At 36.6% G+C, this 27,493-nt stretch overlaps 1 protein-coding gene across 1 annotated transcript in view; it reads left to right on the forward strand.

Moving 5' to 3' along the window:
* The first annotated feature begins 6,534 nt into the window (after positions 1 to 6,534).
* LOC145775328 (ADAMTS-like protein 1) overlaps positions 6,535 to 27,493 on the forward strand; it is an 84,792-nt gene continuing 63,833 nt past the window's right edge. Inside the window, exons 1-5 of the mRNA XM_082586604.1 lie at positions 6,535 to 6,657; positions 19,734 to 19,843; positions 20,111 to 20,159; positions 21,060 to 21,296; positions 26,844 to 26,970. Coding sequence (XP_082442730.1) covers positions 6,595 to 6,657; positions 19,734 to 19,843; positions 20,111 to 20,159; positions 21,060 to 21,296; positions 26,844 to 26,970 — 586 coding nt within the window. The 5' untranslated portion in view covers positions 6,535 to 6,594. The remainder of the gene's footprint in view (positions 6,658 to 19,733; positions 19,844 to 20,110; positions 20,160 to 21,059; positions 21,297 to 26,843; positions 26,971 to 27,493) is intronic.

Raw genomic sequence — 27,493 nt, forward strand, 5'->3', positions numbered from 1 at the left:
ATCATCCCTAACATCAGGAGGTAACCTGGTAGCCTATAGTCATCAGACCAACGCAAGTCACTTTATTCATTTTTTCTGTTATTGCGATCGATTTCTTTGATATTCCAGGGTTGTGGAGTTGGAATAGTACATTTATCGCCTGACTCGGAGTAGTGGAGTTGAAGTTTGGCGTGTCCGAAGTCGGAGTCGGCCAGTTATAAACCGAGGAGTCGGAGTAGTATATTTTTCGCCCCATTCTACAGCCCTGGTATTAACCATACAGTCCATACACAACTAACCATTTCCATGATTCATATATAAATGTCAATGGTTCATGGTAATTTGTCTGTGGTTAAAAAAAACACCACTTTACCAAAATTGAATTAGCCTACTATAATGGTTTTTAGATCAAAATGATGGTCGCTTATAGAACCCAGCAAAGAAACTGTCCTGGATCCACATACCCAATAGGGCTTCCCAAGAGGAAATATTTTGATGATGTTTAGAGACAGGTCTTATAAAACTACTACTTTTGCACTTTTCTTAAGTTTAAAATGTCTGGTTGGTTTGAGTTGTTTAAGATGTCATTAATATACAATTACGTTAATGTTCTGCAAATAACATTCTTTAAATACGTTTAAATTCATTTTAATTTTGTTAAAGTAGGCTGTATGAAAGCTAGGCAAATCGAGCGTCACAAGGGTGGCTGGTCATATTACAAAAATAAGACCTGAAAGATAAACCAGGGTACAGTTTTGAAATTTGCAGTTTTGGATAGTGCCACCACCCACAACACAACTATACTTCAAAATAGGTCTAACCATGGTATAACATTCCACAAGCCAAATTTTTTTGGGGTGTGTAACATTCTCAAATTGCATGTCACAAACCGTTGTTTTGTGTTGTGCATATTTGTGGTGAGTACATTATAATCGATAAGAGAGAGCGCTTAATGCATGAAGGTGCTACTTTGCATGCATTTTTCTTTATTTTTTCCTACATTTCGCATTCTATTGTCCGCAAGAAGCATGTATATCACAGATTTCAAATTCTTGTGGTGCGTGAGAATAGTATACTGAAGGATTAAACTTATGCGAACCTGAACTTTGTAGTGAAAAAGAGTCTTCATCTGATTCTTGTTTCATCTTATCTAAAATCAAACATGGCAGTTTGCTCAATCATATCATATTTGAATTTCAATCACGTGAAAGTATAAGATAACTTAGCCAATGGTTCAACCAACTACGAAAATCTAAGTACGAAAATCTAAGTAAGAATTGACACTGGTTTTATAATTTAAAGATCAACGTAACAGAGATAGAAGAAGCATGAAAAATGAATGAACCCAATTTTGTATCAGAAGGGTTTCTATAATGGTGGTTCCCAACTTGAAGAATTTCTTCAGAAAAAAATGTTAGTTTGTTGGAGAATTTTAACTGTATTGTTAAGAGAAATATTTTTTAAAAGTTTGCCAATGGTTAATTTAGTTTAATTGAACTTCTCTTTGTATGTGTACGTATTTGAATGCCGATCTGCAGTGTTAAACTTACTGTACCAAGAAAGTAAACAATCTTTAATTGTTCGTTCTTTTTTGGCATAAACAAAACTTTCATTTTCCAAGTCCTCTGCACGCCCGGCTCAGGGTTCGAACACACAACTACCAACAGCTAGAGTTTCAACTCGTGTATACCAGTGCTTTTCAGTCTAAGAAGGCTATGCCAGAAATGACAAATAAAAGATTAGAAGTCGGCCTTAGAATCAGCTGGTGTTACTTGCCTACGTTGTAAGCTACGCGCAATATGACCTCTACCTGATGGCAACCCTATCCCTACAATGCCCGATGATTCGAGCCGCAGCCAAAGGATAGAAAGATAAAGTGAATTTTGTGTTTTCAGCCATCACTCTAATACCAACTTTACCGTCTGAAGTTACACAAGTTGCCTGTCAAGTTGGTGGAACAATATGTTTTGGTTGATTTAAGGTATGTTTGATGTGAAATTTTGTAAGTTCAAGTTACAAAACTAGGTGTTCACTGTTGGCCAACCGGTGTAACTGTTTTCGATGATTTAAACTTTGTTGACGGTCAAACTACTAAAAGACGACAAACTTTGTAAGTCAAAGCCACTTCTACTTTAAAATCTCATTACGGATTGACAACTTTACCCAAAAATGTTGGTCTCTCACGGATTTGAGTTTCAGTAAAGTTTTTGAGGCGAAGCTGTCACGCAAACAACCTTTATAAGATAGGCCACAAATTGGTCCACGATCATTATCAAGTGACAATGAAAATTTATTTGTAAACCGATTTTACCCCAGTTTTAATAGTGACGACATAATTAGTGTTTATTTTTAAATCACAAAGTTTTTTTAAACAATTGTTACACGTAAAATAACGTTAAGCTTACATTCTACAATAAATTGTCTGCTTATAAAATACTTTAATAAAAGCTTTATAATTGCCATCAATAACATTTGTTTAAATTTCGTTGATTAATTGTAAATTGTTTAGCTTTGACCGTCAAACGAATACATCATATAATTATTGTATATGATATGAGATTTGTACTAAGCTATTTTAATATTATTGTTCAACATTGAGCGTACAGCGTTTCTCTATGTTTTTGAATTGTATGTCATTACTAGGGCCATTTTTATATGACCTTAAAAAATCAATAATATGACTTTATTTTTTGGAAAATATGACTTTATATGACTTTATGTGAAAATCGTTTATTTTTACATGCGAACAACGTCACTCACGGAACTAAAGAGTAAAACATACGCAACATAACAGTAATACACATCCATTTTTATTTTAAACCATTGTTGTAGTACAGTTTCATGTAGTGTGGAATGTTAGAGTCTTTGAAGTTACGATTTGGACGTAAAAATGACTTTAGTAACGAAAATGAGCGCTCCACAGACGCTGATGTGGGTTGACACTTCTGCAGTTTTGCATAAAGCGCTGGTGAAATGTCTTTTCTTTGTAGCTCCATGATTTGTTTCACATCGTTTTTGTCCAATCGCTTCTTAATGTAATTTTTGAGCTCAAGCGGATCTTTTCCGAAATCAAGGGCATTTAGATCAGCATGGGCCTCTTTGATGGTGTACGTAGGCTACAACTTTCCGTTTTGAGTATTTAGTTTGAAATATTGTTGTAGTGGAGGCATATTTCTGTTGACTGACTAGTCAACTTTGGATCGTTGACTGAATTTTTAACGCTCTTTACAATAACTCCTTCACCTTCCCATGCATTGACTATTTCTTTCACTTGTGGAAGTCTCTCGGCATAATATTGAGCAGCATTCAACCAGCTACCCCAACGAGTAACTATGGGCTGTGGTGGTATGCCACATGAATCGAAATTGGTACTTTTTATTTAAAGTATACAACGGTATGACTTTATAACTCAAAAATATGACTATATAACTTAAAAAGCTGATTTATGACCTAACCAGGAAAATATGACTTTATATGACTTCATAACTTTCTTAATATACCTCATAGGGATGCGGTTTTTGCGTTAAAATTGATTTCACGACTTACTGATGCATAGAAAAGAATATGACTTTAATGACTTTAAATGGCCCTAGTCATTACGATGTAAGATTGTTGTTGTATTTTATAGAATCTGATTGGCAAATAAAGTTATTTCACTCACTCTTTTCAGTAAGTAATGAAGCACTAAGTAACCTTCAAACAGGGCATCTTCGAACAGGCCTAGTTTTAGAGGTAAACATTGAGGGGTATGGAGTGTCTCTATTTGAGAAAAAACGAGCCATTTGCAACAAACTTCACTCGCTTTTCTTCGAGCGTTGTACGAGTATGTAGGTACAGTTCTTTCTCATTGTCACACTCATTGCACAGCGCTGCGGGTTGGGTGGCCTAACTGGGGTCGTTGTTCTCCGGTTCTCCATTGAAAGGGGCAGGGGCACTGAATAATTTTTTCTCGATTTTCAATATATTATTTGCTCATGACAAATAAAATCTGAGATAACTTTACAAAGAAACCAGCGGTTTGCAATGCATGTGTCTTTCAGGAGAAATTCACTAACTTTCACTTTTAATGTTTATCCAATTTAGATTAACGTTTAATAGAGCTTGGGTAGAGAGTTTGTCTTGTTGAACCATAGACATACGAAGCCGAGCAACGAGATCATGTTTAACATATTCGTGTTTATTACATTTACAGAAACACAAGCTAGTCAGAAGTAATGTGCAGTTTTTGTTTTTCCCTGTTTATACATTTAGTTAACCATTGTATTTTATTCAGATGTAGTTAAGTTGTATGTATGTTATTCCTGAAGAGGACATCTTGTGATGTCGAAAACGTTCGATACTTAATTTGTTGCGTAGTTTTGTGTTTCTATATGTAATAAACATGAATATGTTAAACTTGATCACGTTGCTCGGCTTTATATGCCTATGGTGCAACAAGATTAGCGTTTATCTGACGTAGAAATGACGTATTATTGACGATGTAGTTGCACACGCGAGATCAAATTAACACCACCTCTTCTCAAATTGAGTTTCTTTTATCATTCTGAGGCGTTGGATTTGAAATCAGCTGACCGGAATTTGTCTTCTTGTAAATGTAATGAAGTGACAAGGAGCGTGATGGTGAGTTATTATTTAAATGAAGCTGTTTCTCGTTCAAAACAAATAACGTGTCACCTCAATATTTGTCTAATCTATTTGCCTGCAATAATTTGAAGTAAACTATAACTTGAACTCAAACTTATGATTTGAACTATAAGTTTGCGTTCAAGATGGTTAAGTTTTTTGAAATTTTAGAAAATTTTTTGCTTATTTTCTCTTTTGTTAGAAAAAGGATGAGAAAGTTCTGCGAGAAATGAAAAAAATGTTGAAATTTGTATGAATGTAAAATCTTTGATTGCTTCTGCAGAAAATGACCGTCCAATATTTAGTGTTTAGTTTCAAGTAGGTCTAGTGACTCTAGTCTATATTCCATAAATTGCTATCAAAATCTAGCTATTATGTATGTGTTTTTGCGATAGCATGTGTAGCTTTAACAAGACACTCATAAAAAATGTTGAAAAACATTTTAAAGGATCCAATAGGCTACTAAACCACCAGTATAATTCGCAATCTAATTGTAAAACATGATAAAGGCCAATATGTGGTGCAATTTTTCTGAAAACAAAATTTTTGATTGTATTTAGCATTGAGAAATAGATTGTGTTTATTTAAATTGGCAAAACTTTTAAACTAAAATTGAAAGCAGCAGATCCTGCTCTTCAATTATGCTGAACTGACCAGAAATAAAAAAAATTAGCTTTTTGTCATAACTCAATAAACAACTCTTGAAAGATTACAACTTTTGCCACATTTTCTTTTCTTTGGTTTTGTTTTAGTATTTTATTTCCACAATATGGTTTTTATACATTTCGACAAAGCAAAAAAAATGAAGTTGAACTACTGCAGTTACACAAATCGTCGGTCAGTGTAGAAATGTCTAGGCAAGACCAACAGTATACAAAATTTGATTTCAACTTTGGCATGCAATTTAGCGTCTATCTTTTTCTAAATCTCTTTTGAAGCTTTGAATTGCTGTCTTCTGAGAATCTACTTTATCTGAAAGTAAGGCTTCAATATTATTTTAGTCCTTGTCGTTTTTTCGCCATGAGTGTAAAAAGTAAATACAGAAAGTTTTAAAAAGTTTGAAAGAAAAAAGCTGCCCAAACGAAGCAGTTGAGAAAACACAGCAAGCGAGCTCAGTCTGTTGTAGTATGCGCTGGTGGTGGTTGGCTGAGCAAACTTTGGTTTCGCTTCAAGGTAGCCTAGTTTTTTGCCCTTTGTTGTACTTGTGTTGATTCAAGCGAAGCAAGGTTTGCAAGAGTGCCCTGGCTGAAAAACAAGATCAAAATGCAGCTTTAGATTTTACAATGCCTTTGAAGAACTTTGCTGATAAAGTTTTAGTAAAGAAAAGTTTAGCTTTGCAAAAGTTTTTTGAGGCAAACCGGCCATGTATTTCCGCAAAAAGCAGAAAATCAAACTTTCGATTTCAGTTAAAACTTTGAGTTGGCCTACGGCAGTTTGATGGAAGCAGGCTACAACAAAATTTAAATAGCCTGCTTAGATCAGAGGTTTGGCAAAAGTAGCTTCAACCATTGAATAGCTAATAGAAAGCTAAATATGAATATGTTTACTTTATTGTTCTCTACATGTTCGCGCCAGCAATGAAAAAAAAAATGAACTGGATGAAAGTGTTTAACAGAAGTCAAGCCAAACAGTAATAACTGCAGCCTGTACATTAGGCTACGACAAAATGTTAAAATAAATACACAATCCTTTTTCCAATCTGGAAAGTGCTTCAAAGTTTTCACTTTCCAATGACTGCACAAGGGTTGGTGTCAGTTTAATGAAATTCTTGAGTGAGCAAAGAAAGTGTGTTTAGGAACTAGGTAGCCTACATATTTTAGTTTTACTAACAATGAAACATAAAAACAATAAAATCCAATTCAATTGCATAAAACGTGCCCAAATCATATCGTTGCAGATTTGACGACGAAGCGATTTGCTTGTAACTGTTATCGCTGAAAATTGCTTTTATGTGTTAAAAAAAACAACGTTTTATTCAACGACGAAAAGTGAATGATATTGATGAAAATGAACATTCTTCATTCTTCTGCCCTCATCTTTGTTGCTTTACTAACGGTAGGTGATGGAATGTTTATGATGTCATAATTGTGTTAAGCAGTGTGACCAGGTTAAGTGTCTGTTGGACCGGATTGTATTAAAGCGGAAAGAACAATGCATGACACTCCAATAAATGACACCATTTTTCGCCACAAAAAATAATGATGCTTTAGTTTGGATAAATGCAAGATAGAAAAAATCGAATTAAAGTCACATTAAAAGCTGTTTAGTAGGCCCTGATTTTCCAAGAACATTTTTTTAAATCATTCAAACTTGATATTGCAAGATTAAACTGTGTTGTGCCTGCATAGCTATTAACCGTTTGTTTTGATATTGATATCTAACAACCACGTGGAAAGGTGTGATAATCTTGTAACTTACAGATCAAATGCGTTTGACAATTAGCCTAACAGTTCTCGTGCTATATTTTCTGCTGATTCAACTTTACTAGAGGATAGGATGTTTAATTTTAATTGTTAAGGTGGTTGATTTAGTTAAAATTTCTTGCAACAAATAATTGTATCACAGGAAGCGACCATGCGTTAGCTTTTGCTGTGCGCACCTGAACTTTGTCCTCAGCAAAGCGAGCTTGAACGCTTCCGTTATCTGTGTTTATTTTCCATCCCATTGATAGTGATATCCAACTAATAACCTTTTCAAGGAAGTGAAAAGGGACGTTAGAAAGTGCCACATGGCTGGTTAAAAATAGGCTATCTAAAAATGTTCTGAGACAAATGACTCAAATATGAATATTTGTACAACAGTGTGCGCTCGACGGAAAAAATCATTTTCAAACCCAAAATATTTGCATTGAAGAAAAAACTACTGTTCAAAGTAATCTGGAAGGGTAAACTTGTGGATTTATGTCTACCTGAAGAGGCTTTTTTGGAAGTTTGTTTATAGCTGTTTATAGCCTAGTTGAAGAGTATTTTGAAAAGTCATGTTTTTGAAACATATTTTTAAGCGTCCCTTTTCATTCCTCGCATTTTTGAGCATTTAGCAAAAATTTGTTGTAAACCGCAAGTTTATTGTAGAAATAATCATGTCTTGAAATTTATACCGTACCGAGTCTGTCTGAATTGAACACGCTTGTCCTGATTTACTACAAATTTTGTCGAAGTTAATAATAATGAGTTGAAAATAAAATAGTATTGTATACATTTTTAACCACCAAAAGTTAAATAAACATTTTTCAAAATTATAATTTGCAGTGAATTGAAACAAAAACGTTTTCGTTAACCCTTTTCGAAACTCACAAATTTCAGCGTTCAATCTATTTCTAGAGTAGATGAATTTTATTGTTGTTTAACTTCGCACTTGACGCAAATAACCGTCCTTGGTTGTGGCAAACTCGACAGATGGAATGCTAAATTGAGATAAATCGTCTGTGAAACATTGACAAACATAAAGAAGTTTGAAAGTGAATTGTTGTTCACCTGTCAGTGTGGCTGTGGGCACTGTGCAAGCACTTCTGCTGTGACGCTAATTTAACCATTTGTTACGTTGAATCAACCAAATATTTTCGCATGGGCAGCTCATTTCGGTTGTCATAATTTCAAGTTGCTTTTTATTAATGAGACATCTCTATGAGGATGCTATTAATGAAACAGACAACTCACAAAAGCATGGATGATAAATGTGCCTTCAATAATCGCATTGCTGAAAAATTATAGACACAGTTTTGCACTCAGTTCTGTATTCTAATGCTTAATCAATGTAAGATTATAGATGACACTTGGTAAGGTGTGAAACTGGTTAAAGCACATAAGTTGATTGCTTTTTTGTCGTTGTTAGAAGGTTAGTTGACGTTATTTCTATCAAATTTATTACCTGAAGATCAATTGTCTGGTGTTGTCAATATTTAGGCAAATATGCGTGCGAAGTAACTCGAGTTTCATAAAAGGCCTGTTTAATCACAAAACCAAACAACAGAGTTTCCCAACGATCAAAATGAGTTTCTTATTTCAGTTTAGCTTTGAAAGACATTGATTTATTGTCAAAATAGCGCATTTTGTTCTTATTCCAGCCCTCATCCATCAGTATTGTGGATTATAGTGCCACCTGTTAACTTGAGCTGTTCACGGGTGTTAGAAGAAAATCAATTTTAACAATAACTTCTCGCTTCGTAGTCACAATATTGTTAGTAATACCATCACTTGTTGCTAAATGCTACATTACTAACATAAGGTGGCTATCCTTTTCGGAGGCTGTTCAAATATTCAAAACGCGTGTACTTTAGCGGACTCTCAGGGTTTTGCATGTTATTGTTTGTTTTGGCAACCGCGGTGCAGCTCTGTAATTTTCAGGTTACTTTCTAATGTTTCTGTTGGGAAATTGGCTTTGTTAGATAACTGAGCTAATTGGTTATATTATCAGCCATGCAGTAGGCTCTTCGAAATGACAAAAAATCACATATAGTCCAGTTGATATAAGCAAATAATTTTTTTTTTTTAGCTTAACAGCGCTGGTATTATAATTTAGTTGCTTTACAGTAGGCTATATTAACAACATTATTTTAAGCAAGATAGTCGACAGTGTTGCATTTTTCCAATTTATACTTTAAGCTTTATGTACAAGAAATGAGCTGTTCCTTTCATGCGACTTAAACTAGATCCTGCTATTGGCTTACTGTTTGGATTACCGTTTAGATTTGCTAGAATATAGTAGGTTATAGGTAGTGTTAAATTTTCACCTGTTAGGATGAATCTTCATGCCTTGGTTAACTAGACTATGTTGTTAAATACTTTCCAATATTTCTCAAACAAAATTCCAGTGACAATCGACTCATTCGCCTCATTACACTGATGACCTTGGCATCTTTCAACTTTGACCAGCTTAAGCTTTATGGATTGCGCGCAAATCTCACCTTGACATTACATCGTCATTCATTGCATAGTTGCTTTGTATCTGGCAACAGTGTTTAAACTTGTGTTGTTTTTTTTAAACGCCGTAGAATAAGAAAAACCACATGGGAACTGACAGGTGGTTTTCTAATATTCATTATTTTGGAAACGAATTTTATGTTTTTCTCTCGCCGTTCAGTTACCCAAGGGTCATGGGCTTTTGTGTTTGCATAACTAGGCTTAGAGGTCTGAGTTTAGCTTCTATCATTGTGAGGCTTGTTGTCTTATGTCTATATGCTACTGTTTGGCTAACGGAGTGCTGGTATCAAATTCCAAAAATCTGTGTGGCCTAAGGTCAGATCGTGTTAAACAATTAGCACGCCCAATCTTTTCATTTTGGTTCATTCTTCTGATAAAGATTGCAAAAATTAAACTTGAAATATAGCTTCGTTATTTTTTCCCTGGTATGTTTAAAGGCTGTCAATTCCTTGTATTTTCTTCACTGTGCCTCATACAAGAGTTTCGCCTTCCAGTGTTTGTAGATAAAAAGGCTTCTTCATTTAAAGGTCGCACCCCGGAATGTGAGGGTGAAAATCCATCACTTGGGCATTGCTGAGAAGTAGCTCAGTTTTTGTGGGCCGAGTTAATGCAATGACGCCGAAGCAAATTTAACCCGTTTGGTGCTGCCTGATTGAACGGATTCTTGTTGCAAATTCTAATTATTTTAATGGCGTTTTCAGTACGGGTTTATTTGTAAGCGTATTACCACAAATATGATGTTAGCAGAAAATTTCAATGTGCTCTTAATTTAAAACACGTCTGAGGACTCAAATGTTACAAAAGTTTAAAACATAATCAATCATTTGAACCTTTTCGGCTGTCATAGAATCATTGTCAGGAAATCTACACATAACGCAGTAGAACATAACTTGTGGTTATAAATAAAAGTTTGTTACAGTATTATATCACACTGGTTAAGTTTCATGGTGGTTTTGTTAATGATTAGTTTCAAGTAGGTCTAGTAGTCTATATTCCATAAATTGCTGCCAAAATCTGGCAATTAGCATGTGTTTTTGCAATAGCCTACGATCATTGTAGCTCATGTAGCTTAACAAGATATGATATACTGTATTCCATGCATGCATATATATATGTTGGTTAATCACACTGGTTGGTATCATTAAAGGAATTACGAATTGATTTACATATGTTCTCGTCTCAGCATTTAGTGTTTCCAAGCGTATGGTAGCTTCAATAACGCAATCTTTAAAGATTAAAAAGGTTTAGCTTCTTTGATAATTAAGATCAACATAAACGTAATCACCGTAAAATGGAAAAAAAAAACAATGAAATACACGGGTCTGCTACTATTCGGTGAGTCCGATTCGGTGAGTTCCTAACCTCTAACCCTAACCCCTAACACCTAACCCTAAAACGACAATGATAATTAGGCTACGGTACCCGATAATTAAAAAAAAATTGAAAAAATCCCCTGTTAAGGGATCGGACTCACCGAATCGGACTCACCGAAACGGGCCATTCCGGAAATACACAACCCTACACACACATTGTACACATTCCTTACAGTTCTCATGTAGCTGCGCATGTACGTTGTTTGTACGTTATACATTTATTGTGCATTGTTTGTACTTGCACCATGATTACATGCTTGTACATGTTGCTCTTGTATTGGGAGAGCAAGTCACAACCTCGCTATTTTACTGGTGCACTTTGTTACATCAACATCCTCGCTGGCTATTTTGGGATAATTAGAATTCGGGCATTTATGACGTAGTTTATTTTTCTGCTGTAGCAAATCTCCACCCGGATAGATTAAATTATCCTCATATAAGTTTTTTTTAGTCCAAATAAAATACAATTTTTCATAAAGAATTTTATTCGAAACGAATTGAGAGCAACTCTTGTGTGGAACTAAAACATTTCAAAATGTTTTTTAACGGCCCCATGAGAAAGCCTTATTATCTAAGGATGATTTTCTTTTTGTAGAGACTTACCGTAAGCTTTTGGGCCTCACTCTTGCTCCAAGTTGGTTGGCGAAACTAATATGTAAATCAGTACAAATACTTGTTAAACTGTATTGACATTTAGGTGCTTACTTGAGTGTTGCTTCGGTCGTTTGTCAATGTGTCAACTTCTTATTTTAAGCATGATACATCATTGTTTATTTGTCTTGTGTTTTGTAGCCGTTCATTACCTTATAGTCGTGCTCTGCAATCGTTGTTCCAGTACACAGCAACTTCCGACAAATGATAACACTAATGCTTTCAGAAAAATTATATTACTTATACGATAAATATACGCAAATATAACGAACATATCCACCTTCCAGCAAACCAATGTCATTATCTATTTTCGCGTAGTTTTGTTATTGAACAACACAAAAATTTTTCGCGATGTGGGGCCTGTTATGGTTACCTGGCTTGCTTGACTTGATGAAGCCGAGTTTCGTGTTTCTCGTTGTATTGCTAAATCTTAAATGCATGTTACTCGAAGGCGTGTCTGTGTATACTATTGGCCTAATCTGATTAGGTTACATGGGCGTTTATGATGTGCTGGATGGACCAGCAGATTTACTTAAAATCTTCACGCTGCGATATTGAGTGACAGCTGCTGTGAGTTCCATGTTTGCAAGTGATAACACGGGTTGAATAGCATTTGTAATAATAAAGCTTTGGTAGAGAGTTTGCTTTGTTGAACCACAGAGAAATAAAACAGAGTAACCTTAGCGGGTTTAACATACTTTTTTCACACACAAAAATATAACATAATTAAAATGGACTTAAATATTTTTCTTACTCTTATGTTTGAAGGAATAATTTTCCCATTTGTAATAATTTAAAAGATAGTTAATTGCTTATTTGCAGTGCTGTAAAAAATGTCAAAAGGTTTAGGATGCAACATTTTGATGCCAAGAGAGTGTTTAAACAAGATGCGATGCATCCTTGTTTTAATCTGTTAGGATGGAAAGTGGGTCTACCTTTTACAAGCCTGTGTATTTTGTAAAATCGATGACTGGTCACTTTGCAACAAAACGTTGATAACGAAGCTTCTGACAAACTTTCATTGCATTATTCATGTGTCCGCGCGTGGTTAGCATCTGCTGGGACTGATGAAATTATTATTTTTCTCGAAAGTTAGTTTTACGTTTTGAAATGTTTGGATACACCGATATTAATGGGAAAACTATAGTATTTAATTATACGGCTCACAAATTAAACGAAATAAACAAAGGAGAAATTTCTTACTTTAATTAAATTTATGGAAGGGATTTCAAAGAATTTATTTTTAAAACATTTTAGTTTACCATCTGTGATGAAAGTAAGAAAAACATTCAAAATCAAATCATTCGAATGCCTTGCTTGCTCTGCCATGTTTTAATCCAACCGCAAAGCCACTAAATTGACACATATTTGTGGCCACAAAAATGTGCGTAATTTAACTCAATAATAACGTTAGTTAACGTTACTTCATGTAAACAACTGCGCAATTTGTTTCCAAGCTATTAATTTAGCCTTCCATCAGGTTGTCTACTTTGGCGCCAAATCGACAGTCCTTGGGTTAAGTGTGCCGAAAGTCTGAAGTATGAAAAGCGATCAAATGCAAACACTGTGAATCTTTCACTCGAGCTTACTAAGCTTATGGATTAGTGTGGGTCACGCAATTTCTACAGCTCAGCTACCGTCTGGTTAGTATATTTGCTTTCATTTTTGATGGATCTGGTTCGATTCCAGGTCGTATCATACCAATGACTTCAAAAACAGCATCAACTGATTTATTTGAGAATAAGTCGCCGCTCTAATGTGGTTGTATCGTATAGTTGTGAAATCTCAATGAATTGTTTTCCTTATTTTTTGTCCTTCAACCTGTTCAGTTCTTCAATTGCCTTCAGTTGTTGGATTAATTTACACTCCTATTTGAGCAGGTTTTCTTCGGTTTCGTTTGCATTTGAACAAAATTGCATTCAGGTCACCCATTCACTCATTTTTTGCTTATGTTTGCTTGTTATTTCTACAAAAAGAGAAATAACTTTTTTAGAGCGAAAAAAACGAAGGTGTCAGCTTTTGCAAGAGATCATTGCTCACTACGCAAGCGAAAGAAAAATCCCGACACCTCCGCCTAGCTGCGTCAATCCATGATAAATACAATGTACTCGTCTTTCTTTGGAGCGAGACTTATGTTTGAATTGCTAAATCATCTCGATCATCGTTTCTCGGCCGTGGCACCGATTTCTACTTGACATCGCTTTGTGTTTAAACCCCAAGTTATGACGAAGATTATATGTGAGATCAAAATCGATTTCTGTTTAAACAAGTAAGGTTAAATTGACTCGGTCAAGTAAATTTGCTCTTGCCTTTTCAAAATAGTTGAATTTTATTTATTCTTTCACAAGCTCGACAGAAGTGTTTGCAAGAGACGACTGTCCATGAAAAGAATAGTCATCGATGATTGCATCAAATGCACAAGTTTCATGTTAGCTCAGCGCACATGAATCGTTTCTGGATTATACCGGTTTGATCAAGATGCAAACTTGAAATTGAGGTCAGCCGGATATGTGGCTCCTGCAAACTCACAGTCAATGTGTTGGATCTGTGGTCTGCATGGAGTTCATTTGCATGCATACTGAATGTTGGTTTTTGCAATGAACCCTAGTTTCCATATCCAACAGAGCTCCACTGTCTTTAGTTTGTTATTTTATTCACCCATTGCCTTCTATTTGCTAAACTTTCGAAAACTGTCTGTACTGTAAAGCTTTCATGACCATCAGTCCATCACGAATATCTGCAGTGTGCGCATCGCTATACAGAACAAATTGGTGGCCACTTATAATATGCTTACTTGCTTGCAAGGGTGGTTAGTTTTTAATAACGCAATTTAAAAAGATTGCTCATTTGTTGTCATTACATAGTCTTAGATAGCACCCGTGTGGACGCTCCCTCAGTAAGAACGAGTGTTTGTGCAAATTATAATTCATTTATTTCAATAGCACCTTTTTTTGACGTTGCGTATGCTTTATCTTTTTCTGTTTGCGCCATCGCATCAGTTCCACCACTCTATTAGGGTTGCCAGATCGGCTAGTTCCTAGGCGAATGTTACAAACTTGGTAATTTTTAAACAAATCTGACAACGCAGTTTGCAATAACTTAATCAGACAAGAGTAGTTTTTGCTGCTTGTTGCTACGCTATACTGTAAGCCGTCTCCTTTCACTGGGGTTGCAGGGTAGCGAATGGGTCAGGGACAGGGGTTGGGTTAACAACAGACAAACTAGTATTCCCATGTGATTTTGAAAGTCACTCGTTGTTATATTTCCAGTCGATTGGATAAAACTGCCATTCTTGAAACCTGATCGAGGTGTTGGTGAAGATTTAGGGTTGTTTTGCAGAAATTAAACAGAATGAACACACTGTTCAAATGTCGAGGATTTGCATTTGTGGGTGAACTTTTACCAGAATCATTTACGTTTATTTTTATCTTAAATTAATGTAAAGAAACGTTGCATTGACGTTGATACCTCGCTTCACAGTCTGAGTAATACTCTTCCCACACTTGTATCATTTTACTCGCGTGCTAAGCTGATGTTTTGCCGGCACGCCAAACTCACGATTAGTCGAAGAAAGTTGACCTTGTGGCAGGTAATTAGTATGCCCCTTGTCTTCTTACACCAGAATTACTTATTGCTGGCCGATAAAGCGATTAACCAGTTGGTTTTGTGAGACAACAATGAGTTAAGGAAAAGTACACTGCGCAGTTTAACCTTTTGAAAGGTGTGCTATGGTGCTGGTGGTATGTACGTAGACCTACGTAAAATAACGGGTGTGTTTTGCCAACATTTATTAGTCATTCATGCACATCTTTTGCATAACTTCACATTTATGGACTAACGGCTTTTACGTTTTTTTCATCACTTTTGACAAGATTACTTTTGCATAAAAGCTCCTTGTTTGCAGTTCTCATATTGCGATGTGAAACCGCGTCTTAAGCAGTCTGTGGATTTGACCTGAAGATTTAAAAGCCGTGAAGGTTTTCGTTCAGCTAACAAGATTAAAAACCGATAGGTTGCCACCTTATTGCTCCACGCAAAACGGTGTAGGTGGTTTCTGAGGTTGTAAGGGGAAAATTATTCAATTGCCAATTTGTATGTGTTTTAAACTTACAGTGTCTTTGTTTTACTTGAGAGTAATAAGCAAGGATTTGTTACCGTCTATACTCACGTTTGTTTAGTGTTCTTCCCCTATTCGGTATGTTGGAAGTAAACGAAAGTTACCACATTTATTTACATGTTGTTTACAATATTTATCTTGGTATCAATACAGCTGTAGCTCAAGAAAAGATGTCGAGATTTAGATGAGCCGTAATGCGTTTATAAAGTTCTGTGGAAAAAGGAAAATTTTGTCTCAAGAGTTCAATAAGGGCATTAGGTTTAAATCCACGTGTTGTTTAAAAAAGTGTTGTATTATCTCATACCCATCTCTTCATGATCACCCAGCTGAAAACTTGAAGCTAATGTTGCAATCAAGTGATAAAAAAGGGTTAATTAGTTTTTCTGTTTTGATTTTATCATGAAATTTAACACTTTCAGATAACGATGTTTATATATTTTTAATATCTTATCTCTGCAGCCTCTTATCCCTGGTTACTTAATGCTTGTACTGTGCTTATGTTTCAAGGGATTTGCGTATAATTATGTACAAACTGTGTAAGTAACTCTTTCAGCACCCGAAAGTGGCTCCATCTACGCTCAGGCAGCATTGGAATGCCTTAAGCGTCTAGGTGACATTGAAGTGACGTGAAAAAGGCAATTTTGACACTTGCATCGTCGACTTGATTTCTTTACAAATGGTAATGATTTTATGGCTTAATTTATTGTCGCTCTACCACAGCTAAGGTATATTAGCTACACGGCTCATTTTTAATTTTATATCAGGTTTACGATGTCATCACATTATTACCTAAGTTATTCTCACTGCGTTGATTTATTCAACAAAGAACACAATCGGTATCGTTTTTCAAATCTTCGGCTTAACTCGACCTGGAATCGATCTCGGATCTACCACCACCGAGTCGAAGGCGAAACCACTCGACCACTGAGCTAGTCCTTATAAATGATCGTACCTGTTCAGCTGGCAAATTAGTATTTTTGCATTGATTCAACGTCTACAGAGGTTTGCTATGATCTGCCGACGTTGCATCAATGACAAAAAAGGACTGACTTAGCTGCAGGCTACTTATCTTCAGCAGAAGTTTTGTTTATTCGAAAACGATGCGCGTTGCTGGATTACCAGATTTTTTGCACTTCTTTCGCCAAATCGTCGACCTTTGATGGTGTTTGTGCTTTACGCCAACTTATAATCATAATGATTGATGAATAAAGGCAAAGTTGCTGTTTATAGAAATTTTGTCATCTTATTCACTGGCAATTATTCATGTCGTAAATCCTAATGTGATTTGAACGTTTTTTAATATAAATTTCTTGTATAACATCAACATTTTTCTGAATATCGATTGAAGAGATTACACGAGGCATGATAAGGATTAGCCGATTTTCTTTATCAGTTATAATATCTTTGCAGATTTTAAATTTTTTCACACAAAATGGTACTCATGCGTATGTCTTCATAAATCATCGTCATGTTGAACGACCAGTATTGAAGGATTTTGTTAAAATGCTGGATTTTTATAAAATGTTTTCCAATACCTCCGTGATGATGTTTTGAAATCGAATCATTTCTTTTTTCCACAAGATTGGTTACTTTTTTGCGCTTATTTTTATGAGTTTGGTTTGAATTATGCCATTCCCCATAATCATATCGGTACGTCAATGAAGTGATGTTTTCGAAACGATTCAAATCTCTCTCTAACTCCCTGTTTTTGTTTGAATCTGTTTTAGACAAGCAACAAAGATCCCAGACAACAAAATCCGTCATTTTTACGTTGACGGATTTTGTTGACTTGGATTTCCAACATCCTTGACCTATTTGTGGTCAACAATGCTGACTCAGCAAAAAAAGTAGTCCGTCCTTTTGTAAAGAATTTCGTGACCTTACTGAGTGCGATGATGCACAGGTTAATCGAAAGAGAGTGTAGCAGTGTAGATGGAATGCTTTAGCTAAAACGTTTGCGTTTTATTTTAGAACCATGTCGTGCAAGGTGCACATGAGTTTTTTATTGTGTTTTTGGGGCACAGATAAGGTTAATTCCAAAAAATCTTGCAAAGATTATGAACATTCTTAGGGGAAAGAGGCACCTTTTTCGTTTCTGTGTTCATTGGCTATTCAGAGTTTGTTGCACGTTGCTAGTGGTATACCATGTGCACAACAAAACTGTCACAGGTATTGCCTAAGTTAACAATCATCAGTAGTGGTTTATACATTTCTATGCCTGGCAGAAGTTTGGCATCGTCATATCGCAGTTAAAATGCACCAACATTTGGTTTAACCTTTCGTCTAAATACCTGGATTTCCAATTTCAGAACACACACGCAAGTTGCAAAGCCGCATTCTCACTCAGAAGATAAATAGATAATAATCTCACCACTAAACACTAACTTTATTTTACAGGATTAAGGTTTTTGTAACAAAAAAGCAGGCAGAGACACCCTATGAATGCATCGGTTAATAAATTGACTACTGAACGGTGCCCACCCACAGGCTAAGCAAACTCCAAGTCTTTTTGTGCATGATTCATGCAAATTTTCAACCACAGGCCAGAAAGTGAATAAAAATATTAGTAACCTCTCAAGTACATGTACATGTCAGTTGCGGAATGGCCCGTTTCGGTGGGTCCGTTTCGGTGAGTCCGATTCGGTGAGTCCGTTTCGGTGAGTCCGATTCGGTAAGTCCGATTCGGTGAGTCCGATCCCTTAACGGGGGATTTTTTCAATTTTTTTTTAAATTATCGGGTACCGTAACCTAATTATCATTGCCGTTTTAGGGTTAGGGATTAGGATTAGGGGTTAGAGGTTAGGACCTCACCGAATCGGACTCACCGAATCGGACTCACCGAATAGTAGCAGACCCTGTCAGTTGCTGTATGTTTTGTTGATGTATTCAATAAATATCAGTATAAAAAAACAAAGAAAAACCAAAAAAAAAAACTCTCATGTACTTGAGAGGTTACTGATAGTTTTTATTCACTTGTTGATTTATGTATATCAGTTTGTATCGTCTATGGATTCTTCTCTTGAATCATGGGCCAATCCTATAGATGTTTGCTGGTACACCTCTTCGTTTTCTTTGAATTTTAATACAAGCCAGAAAGCCTGGAATCACTATGTCACTAAAATCACTTTGAATGGTTACGAGCCAAGAGATGTTTGTTGAACGTTTCTCAGTTGTACTTCCGTGCTGCATCTTGGATTCGATTCGGTTCGGAGAATCCCTGGATCGTTAAACAAGGTTCCATAAATTTTGTGCAAAAACAACATTTTGTTGAAGCTCTCAAACCCCGTTGTAATTTATACCATTCTGATATGTAGTATATCTCAAACTCTGATGAAGCAGGTTTAATCCTGGGACATTAAACCGGTTTGAAACATTTGATATTTTTTTCTTTACATTGTGCTGTGTATATCCGTTATCGTTGTATTAGCAGACTAGTGGCATTGCACTAATAAGAAAAAAAAGAACCACTGCACTAATCTTACGGTGACGGTGGTTAAGACAGGAAGTTTACTTTAAACTTTTATTATTGCTGCATTGATTTGAATTTGCTGTAAAGGGTTCAGCTGCAACACTGAGTGCTTTGTTGCCATCTCAGCTATTGCTGGCATTGTGACCGTCAAGAACAGCCTTGGAAGTGACTGAGTACCGTCTGCAGGGAGTGTTTGGTTACATAGCTGTCACTGCTGTTGGCCACATCCACACTCTTCAACGTTCTCGATTCTTCATTGGGTCCTTTTTTTCCACATGTTTGTCACAAAAAGTCACGTTCCCTTAGACTTGGAATTGCTTTTATGTGAATTTGATGTGGTCACGCGTCGTGACAATGCAAAAGAGGCGGCTCTGTTTTGACCACGTCCTTTGGTGGAATGAAAGGTCGAGAATAATGAATTTATGTTGATTTAGCAAAATAAAACGTATAATCAACCAAAGTGACTGGTTTACCCTTAAATGGTACCAACAATTCCAGTTCTTTGTTTGATATATGGATTTTTCGTTTCCTTTAACTTAACGTTGGAAAAACGTTCAAATAATAATACAAGAGACATTGCAATGACCTTCTTGTTTGCACAGGTGCTGAAATCCACGACTTGTACCTGGACAACGTGGGAGACTTGGAGTGAATGCTCGCTTACGTGTGGCGGTGGTGCGTCATTTGCGCGACGACGTTGCGTCGGTGCCACGTAAGTGACGTTCCATTTAACACGCAGCAGAAAAATCTGACTGTGATGTTGTTTTATTGGCGTTTCAAGTTTTAAGAGATCATAAAATTATCATGCTTGGTTCCATGAAACAAAGCTCTTACTCACAAGGGAGGTTATGCCAAAAACTTTATGGTATTAATGGTTAATTGCTTGTGTGGGTATGAGATTTGAAATGACCTTGCGATCACAGAACGTCGATTTTTGATTAAAACGTCAAAAGTAGCCTAATACTTTTTATTTTCACAGAGGAGAATGCAAAGGCAGCCGCATTCGTTATCGGACTTGCCAAAATGAGGTGATTTTCAATTTTAATATGCAATGGATTTACACGTTTTTTATTCAAACTAAATACTATTTTAAAAAGATAGTAGGTTGCCGCTAATTTGCATCCATTAAAAAGATCTTCATTTAGTACAGTGAGTAAAAATTTACACAGTAGTATAACATTAACTTATTGATCAAACAATTTCAAAAACGTTACAAGCTTGGGTTAGACATCTTTGTGCGTCGATCTTTTGAAACCATCGACTCAGAGAGCAAAATCCGTCATTTTTACATTGATTCAACGTCTGCAGACGTTGAATTAATATAAAAATGACGGATTTTGTTGTCTGGGAGAAGCAGGCCGGGACTCGTAGCACGAAATTATCTGCTAAGTTCATGATGCAATTCATCAGTGACAGCTCCACAACCTTCCACCATATCTACGGCGCTTCAAACCGCTCGTGTTCTTGTTGAAATGCTTGAACAACACAATTGCTGCCCTGGCATCTCGCTCAGATCATTGCCAGATGTCTTGAGGGCGGTAAAAGGCAGATTCCGTCGTCCTTTAGGCCAGCGAAGAAAGGTTTAATTGACGAAACTGAAATGATGCATCTTTATACCTTACCTGATTATACCACAGTATCCGCTGATAACTAATACCCCTATTGCAAAAATATATTCAACTTTTGCATAAAGATTTACACAGGTTGTTGATCCAAGTGAGTGAAGTATTAAATTTATGCAGTCAAATTGGGTGGGCGTAGTTGCTGAACTGCTGAAGGAAAGACGGCCGAGAAAAAGGAACTGGCCACCCTACTCTCGTTAGTGCCGAAGGCTTATTATAATGAGAACTTTATCTTCTCATTCCCCGATGCTTGGATTCAAGTATGGGACTCACCTTTACCTTTTATACAAATTACATCCAACACAGGACTGCCATGAACCGGTATCCGACTTCAGAGCGATGCAGTGCGCCGGTTATGACGACACGAAGTTTGACGGCAAACTCTATTCGTGGATTCCTGAGAACAGCAACGAACTTCCTCCTTGCGCTCTCTACTGTAGGGCGGTCAATACTGAGAAAGTGATGATGATGTCACCGAAAGTATTTGATGGCACCCGTTGCTATGGAGACTCTTACGACATGTGCATCAATGGCACTTGCCAAGTATGTATAAAGTGATAGAGCTTTGGTAGAGTTTGTCTTGTACCTTAAGCATACGAAGCCGACTAACGTGATCAGATTTAATGTATTTACGTGTATTTTTAACATTTACAGAAAATAAAAACTACGTTGAAACAAATTACTCATCGAACCGTTTCGACATCACATGATGTCCTCTTTAGGAATTACATACAGCTTAAGTTATATGTAAAGTTTTCAAAATCTTGCTTAGAATCGTTGAAAGTTCACTTTTTTTTAAACACTAACAATGTTTTGAAAGCCATCATTGCATTTGGGTTTGATGTAAATTTGGTTTTTAAAACAGTTTGTTCGCGAATCAACAAAGTAGTAAGTCTGGCCTGACTTTTGGGCACAACTTTGATAAACTTTTGCGCCAACTCTCCATAGATGTTGCGGCAGTCTCCATTCTCCAGCCGAGGTTAATTCATTTAGAAAATATTATTCATACCCTTTAACAAAGGCATGGACACGTGCCTAGCTTATCTGCCCACCAAAAGGATACCAAGTACAGGTTTAAGTCGCATCTAAATTCCAGGGATAGTGCACCCGCGATAGGTCGCTATTTACAGGCTTCTTGTCAGGGAGTAGCCACTGGCGACAATATCAAGTTGATACGAAAATTTCAAACTATCAACTTCGGTGATCTGGTCTGTGTATGTAGTTCAAAACTTGTGCTGAGACGCCAAACTAACCGGGCTTGATTCCCGGCTTTTGCTTTGGCCGAGAATGAGGAGTGTGCCAGTCAGAAACTATCAATAGGAATATTTGTCATCAGTTGGAAACCTTTTAGGAATTTTAATCTTTTTCCAGTCGAAGTTTTAATCACACTTTAGGTGAAGTAAAAACATTTAAGTCTAAAAGAATTCCGCAACTGACTGAATCTTCTTAGCTGGAATAGCGACAGCTAGGTGTCAATTAAATTCTTTGCAGCTTTTAATCCTACATCTTATAGTTTAGTTCACTTTCATGTTATTTTAATACGAGCTTCAAAAGAAGTGTTGACGCTTTTTGACCTTTCGATAGGCCGAAAGCTGCTAAGACAATCAAGTTTAACTTCAGTAAAACAAGTAAACCTTTACGAATTGTGTTGTCTTATGGGGCAACCTTCAAATTTGTGATATGTCGTCTTCTGGTCTTTTCTTAAGATTTCATACGGCCCGCAGTTCATTTTCCCACGCTTGTATATTCCTTTTAATTATTGACTAACTACAACGACGCCCATTACTCAAAAAGCAAACTTAATAAATAAAATAACTTGACATTGTGCAAAGTGGCACTACTTTCAACTTGCCTCGTTTTTCATATCGCGTGTGCACGACCGAGCAGGCCGTTGTTTACGTCGCCTGAGCGTCACAGGTAGCGGCTCATGACGCAAACTTAGGTCTTAAAAAGATTGCATCGAGTTTTTGATTTAGTTTTTGTATGCTTGTTGATTGGTATATTTTGTCGTTTTAATGGAATTATGATCTCATAAAGCATCGACTATTGATCTAGTGTTTGATATACGATGACTACTTGTTTGATTTATTTAACATGGATATACTTTGTTGAATGGTAAATAATAATAGCTCATTTATTCGCATTTGTCAAATGAATCTGCAATTATTGCGTCACTGTGACAACCGCTAAATCAACTTTCAGGTCAACATTTTTAAACCTTTGTTCAGCTTGATCAAGCTGTCATTTGCTAGTGATTTTTGGTCGTGGATTATTAGATTTACAATTATAAATCCTTTTTCGTTACTCTTAGTTATACAATTATACTTGTAAAGTTTTGATGTTGTTAGTTCATTTCAACAGCTATTGTTGCTGATTTTGTGTCAGAATGTCATGTTTGGTGTAGTGTTGAGTTAATCTTTGCTTGCATCGTTCTGTGATGCGTTAGCTAGGCAATCGACTTCGAAACTATGTTCGTATGAATTCCATGGCCAATTAAAAGTTTCAAATACATCTATTAGGCTCGTTTTGAAACTGCAACACCACGAAAAAATCTAGAGCTTCCAAAACCGCTTTTCCTTGACGAAGACGAACTGAAATTATTTGTTTAAAAACTCGATTCGAAATGAAAAGAAGTCGACATCAAGTAATTTTGTTTTAAAATGAAATATATTTTTTTCGTTTTTGCGCATGATACTAATAATGTTGTTTCAAACATGGTTGAACGTTGTTTCTCGGTAAACTACCATGCATGACATCAAATGTGGCTGCCATAATGGACGCCAATCTACCTCACAATGAGGGGACGAAGTAGTTTCCTCTTGGCCACTGATCTACCAACAATGTTTGGCTTGCTGCCGAGGAGGAAATTTCAAAGCTTGTACGACTACTTGTCTTCAACGATCGATGCCCCACAAGCGCCAAAAAAAGATGCCGACACATTAGTCCTGTTTTACATTGATTTAGCGTCTGCAGGCGGAGAATCAATGTAAAAAAACTGATTTGTTGAGTGAGAATTTGCATAGTAATCAGAGTGAACATGATCAGTAGCGTTCAGGGGGTCCAGATGGTACTTTTAGATTCGGTCTCCGGATGGTTTTAGGGGGTGTAACCTTTGCAAGGGGCCTGGGAACTTAAAGGACCACCGCGTATTTTTGGATACAGTGCGTTTTTTTAAACTGTCTTGATTTGAGAGCTGAAGATCACATTGGTATCCGACCCAAATCATTGTCTCAACGGTCCTGAACACGATGCTTCTTCGGCTCTTCATTTTCAACATTTGCAATTGAATGAATTTCTTAATTTTTGAAGGGGGCGAAGCCGCTTGTTTTGAACTTTACAATGTGTTTTACGTTTGATGATTCTCGTATGTTTTCTTTTCGTTCCCTGTTCACAATGAAACGAAATTGGCTGGATTTCAAAGTAAAACCAAAGCAAAATTTTTACTCGAAAATAAATGAAAGCCAACTAAAAAAACTTTGTGTCAAAACGAAATTTTGGTTCGTTTTATTGCAAAATTCATTATTTTCACTCGAGATTGATCGTCACCCTGCCAGTCACGTGTACGTATGGCTGTCGTCGATTGGTCGAAATCAGGAAAGAATAAGGACAATAATCTCTGTTAAAACATATAAGATTTTTCGGCTTCTTGAAGGCTCCCTTGAAGCATTGGGAAAGCTGCGGCCTGACTTTGTAAACGTGTAAAATTGCACAAAGGATTGGTGCCAGTCTGTGCGACTGCCTATCATCACTCTTCAACTTCCGCTTGCTGATGGGAACCGTTGCTGTGAGTTGCCAAGAGAACACTGACATCAAAATTCTTACGGATGGCTCTATTTTTTTGTTTGTAAAAGTTGCATATCTTAATTGGGTGATTTGGCCAACAACTTGGCGAGATTGCCAATCCCTTGTTCTTACAAGTCGTCGTAGCCTTCAGTTAATATGCTTTTTATACTGATGTAAGCTTTTTTTTGTAATTTTGTTGCCAGGCTTTGCTTGTGACACCAATTCTTTAGAATGAGGTTGATTTGTCATATGAATAAACCTAAGAGCTTTGTTATAGATAGAGTGTGCTCTGTTGTATCATAAACATGTGTTTTATTACATAATTTTGATAGCGAATAAGTTTGGAGTTTGTCATTTCTTTAAAATCAAACACTTTCTCAATATGGTGCCATGATGTAGTTTGTGTATTTTCATCATTCGCGCCTTCTTAAGCTACTGTATGTCCACTAACTGGCTGTTGTATAATGTGGGTGTGTTATTGTACTGTGGGGCGTATAGTTGTAGACGTAGCTGGGAAAACTGAATGGTGTTATTATTACTCTTTATTTAGACGTATAGAACCGTAGAGTTTTTGCAAAATCACAGGATTATCAGCTTTTCAGAGCACCTCTAGAGCTATTTTAGTAACTACAGCAAACAAAACATCTTGGAAATTCCGTGATAAATTATATTTTTGCTTCAGGTTTTTGAAGCTTTGTTTTTATGTTTGACAATGTGCTTTTAACAACAAATAAAGCTTTATCTGCACATGCAACAACTTGGCTATCGGACACGGCCAACCCCAGGGCCACACCTTCTTTCAGTTAATTACCAATCAGTGAGTCTTGTTCGCATTTCGCGTATTTCAACAATCTATCTGCTATGTCCCTTAAACACTTACGCCCTTCCTTTATATACCGAGTCAACTGATAGGGGACTTGGTGAAGGCCACCTAAACTACTTCTAGGTAGTGTTGCTTAGTAGCAAAAGATAATACACTATTTTTACTTTTTTTGTCACTTTTGCCTAAAGTGTCTTATTTTACTTCAATCATTCCACCGAAAAACGGAAAAAATTAGTAAATGGTACAAAGCGAAACAGTGAAACTGTTTTGCCAAAAGAAAAATTAACAAATTGTCTCTTTGTAAGCAGAGTCTACTATAAATGCATGACTTAGACATTTGAACACCATGAAACGATATTGAAATGTTTGGTATTTTTAGAAGGGTTTTGCTGGTGCTTGTTTTGTGGCCGGGAACAGTGGTTTGCAAACATTGTTCGTTGTCTTCAAAGTGGCTATCTCTTTCAACTTGACCTTTCTCCTTGAGTTTGACTCAGGCCGCAGCAAAAATTACCTTTTGTCAACGAGTAGCAACGTTGGAACGTTGCAAAAAATGCTACTTTTGCTCGCTCGGACTGATCTGTGGCTGTTGCTCCTTGATGTGACTTGCAGGGTCAGTGGTTTTCGTAGATTTTTCTTTGACCTTCAATGTTGTCAGCTCAATCTGCAGCAATTCAAACATGTGAAGGACTGGGGAAAATGTTCTAGAACAATTTGCCAGTTGCGTTGTCTTTGTTTCATTTCCAACTTACTGAATGACCATGATAAAAGCCCTTGTTCTGCGTTTATAAGGGCGCCGGTTGATACCGCTGAAAGCGCACGCGGCTGTGTCTTTGCAAGGCTCTTAGTGACGAGTTAGAAGGTGGACACAAAGATAGGCTTTGTTGCCCTTCTGGTACAATTAATCGAAATTTTCAACCAGCGGACATAACCCTGGCTACGACAAAAATGTCTGGACTACAAACAAAACGTATTCTACAGTATTTTCGGAGAAAGGAATTATTATATTAGCACTTGCACTGATCTAAAACAGCAGAATCTAAAGCCTCCACTTAAAAACAACACCACAAAACTACACATCCACACCGCCATATCTGCGCTGGCAGAATCATGATATTAAACATTTCACCACAAGTGTTTTGATGTGGTTGCCAACGATGACACCACTAAGATTTTGGCAAACCGTGTTTCTCGTTCCATTTCCATCATTCCTGGGTGGCCAATTTTGAGTTTTATTGAGAGGAATGAGCGTTGTCAAAAGTAAATAGATACCTCAGAAAAAGTAATCAGAGAAGGATTGTCTGGCCAGTCACCATGATGTCTTCAATTCTTAGTTCCCATGGATGTTTACGTGTGAATTAATTATTACATCACAACTACGCGCGATTTTCTTGTAAGTGCTTCAAAGACATAAAGTGAATTTTTTATTGTGTGTTTGCTTTTGCCGCATTGTGAGGTCACTTTCAAATGATGTCATGTTTTTCTAGCCCGTTGGCTGCGATCGCCAACTGAACAGTGAGAAGACAATCGATGTTTGTGGAGTTTGTGGCGGAGATGGAAGTTCTTGCAAGCTTGTAACTGGATTATACCGGTCTAAACCTGATAAAAATGAAGGTGAACTTTCTGTGAAGTGATTGAAAGTCTGTTTGTAAATGTCACTCATCTCGTGTGACAAACGACAAGTGAATTGACAAGATCGACACTTTGTCAGGTCAAGATTAGCAGGCAGCCATCTCTTCGCCTCTTGACAGCTCAAAATTCGATCGGCGACGCTTCACTTGTCCGTCGGAGAACTCTGCACGATTTGTTTGTGATGATAGTTATTTTTTAAAAGAATTTCATTTTTTTGTTTCATTATGTTGCCGCAAATTTCATCGAGATGAATTAACAAATTTTATTCTCATACCTAGACTAAGTTTATAAGTACTAAAGTACAATAATGAGCGCTTAAAGTTTTTGCTGCAGTCTACCTATTGTTGTTCTCTGTTCTATACAAACTTCATGACTAGGTGCTGCAGGTGAAACTCAGATTAACTTATAACCCGACGTGAAAATTACGTAGTCCAATTTTGGAGCCGGGTATCATCTTTGTGTGTGCATGCGTCTTTTTTTGAGGCTATGTCTGCTTGGACGATGA

The sequence above is a fragment of the Aplidium turbinatum genome, chromosome 8 (assembly GCF_918807975.1).
Source record: "Aplidium turbinatum chromosome 8, kaAplTurb1.1, whole genome shotgun sequence".
In the NCBI taxonomy this organism is placed as follows: Eukaryota; Metazoa; Chordata; class Ascidiacea; order Aplousobranchia; family Polyclinidae; genus Aplidium; species Aplidium turbinatum.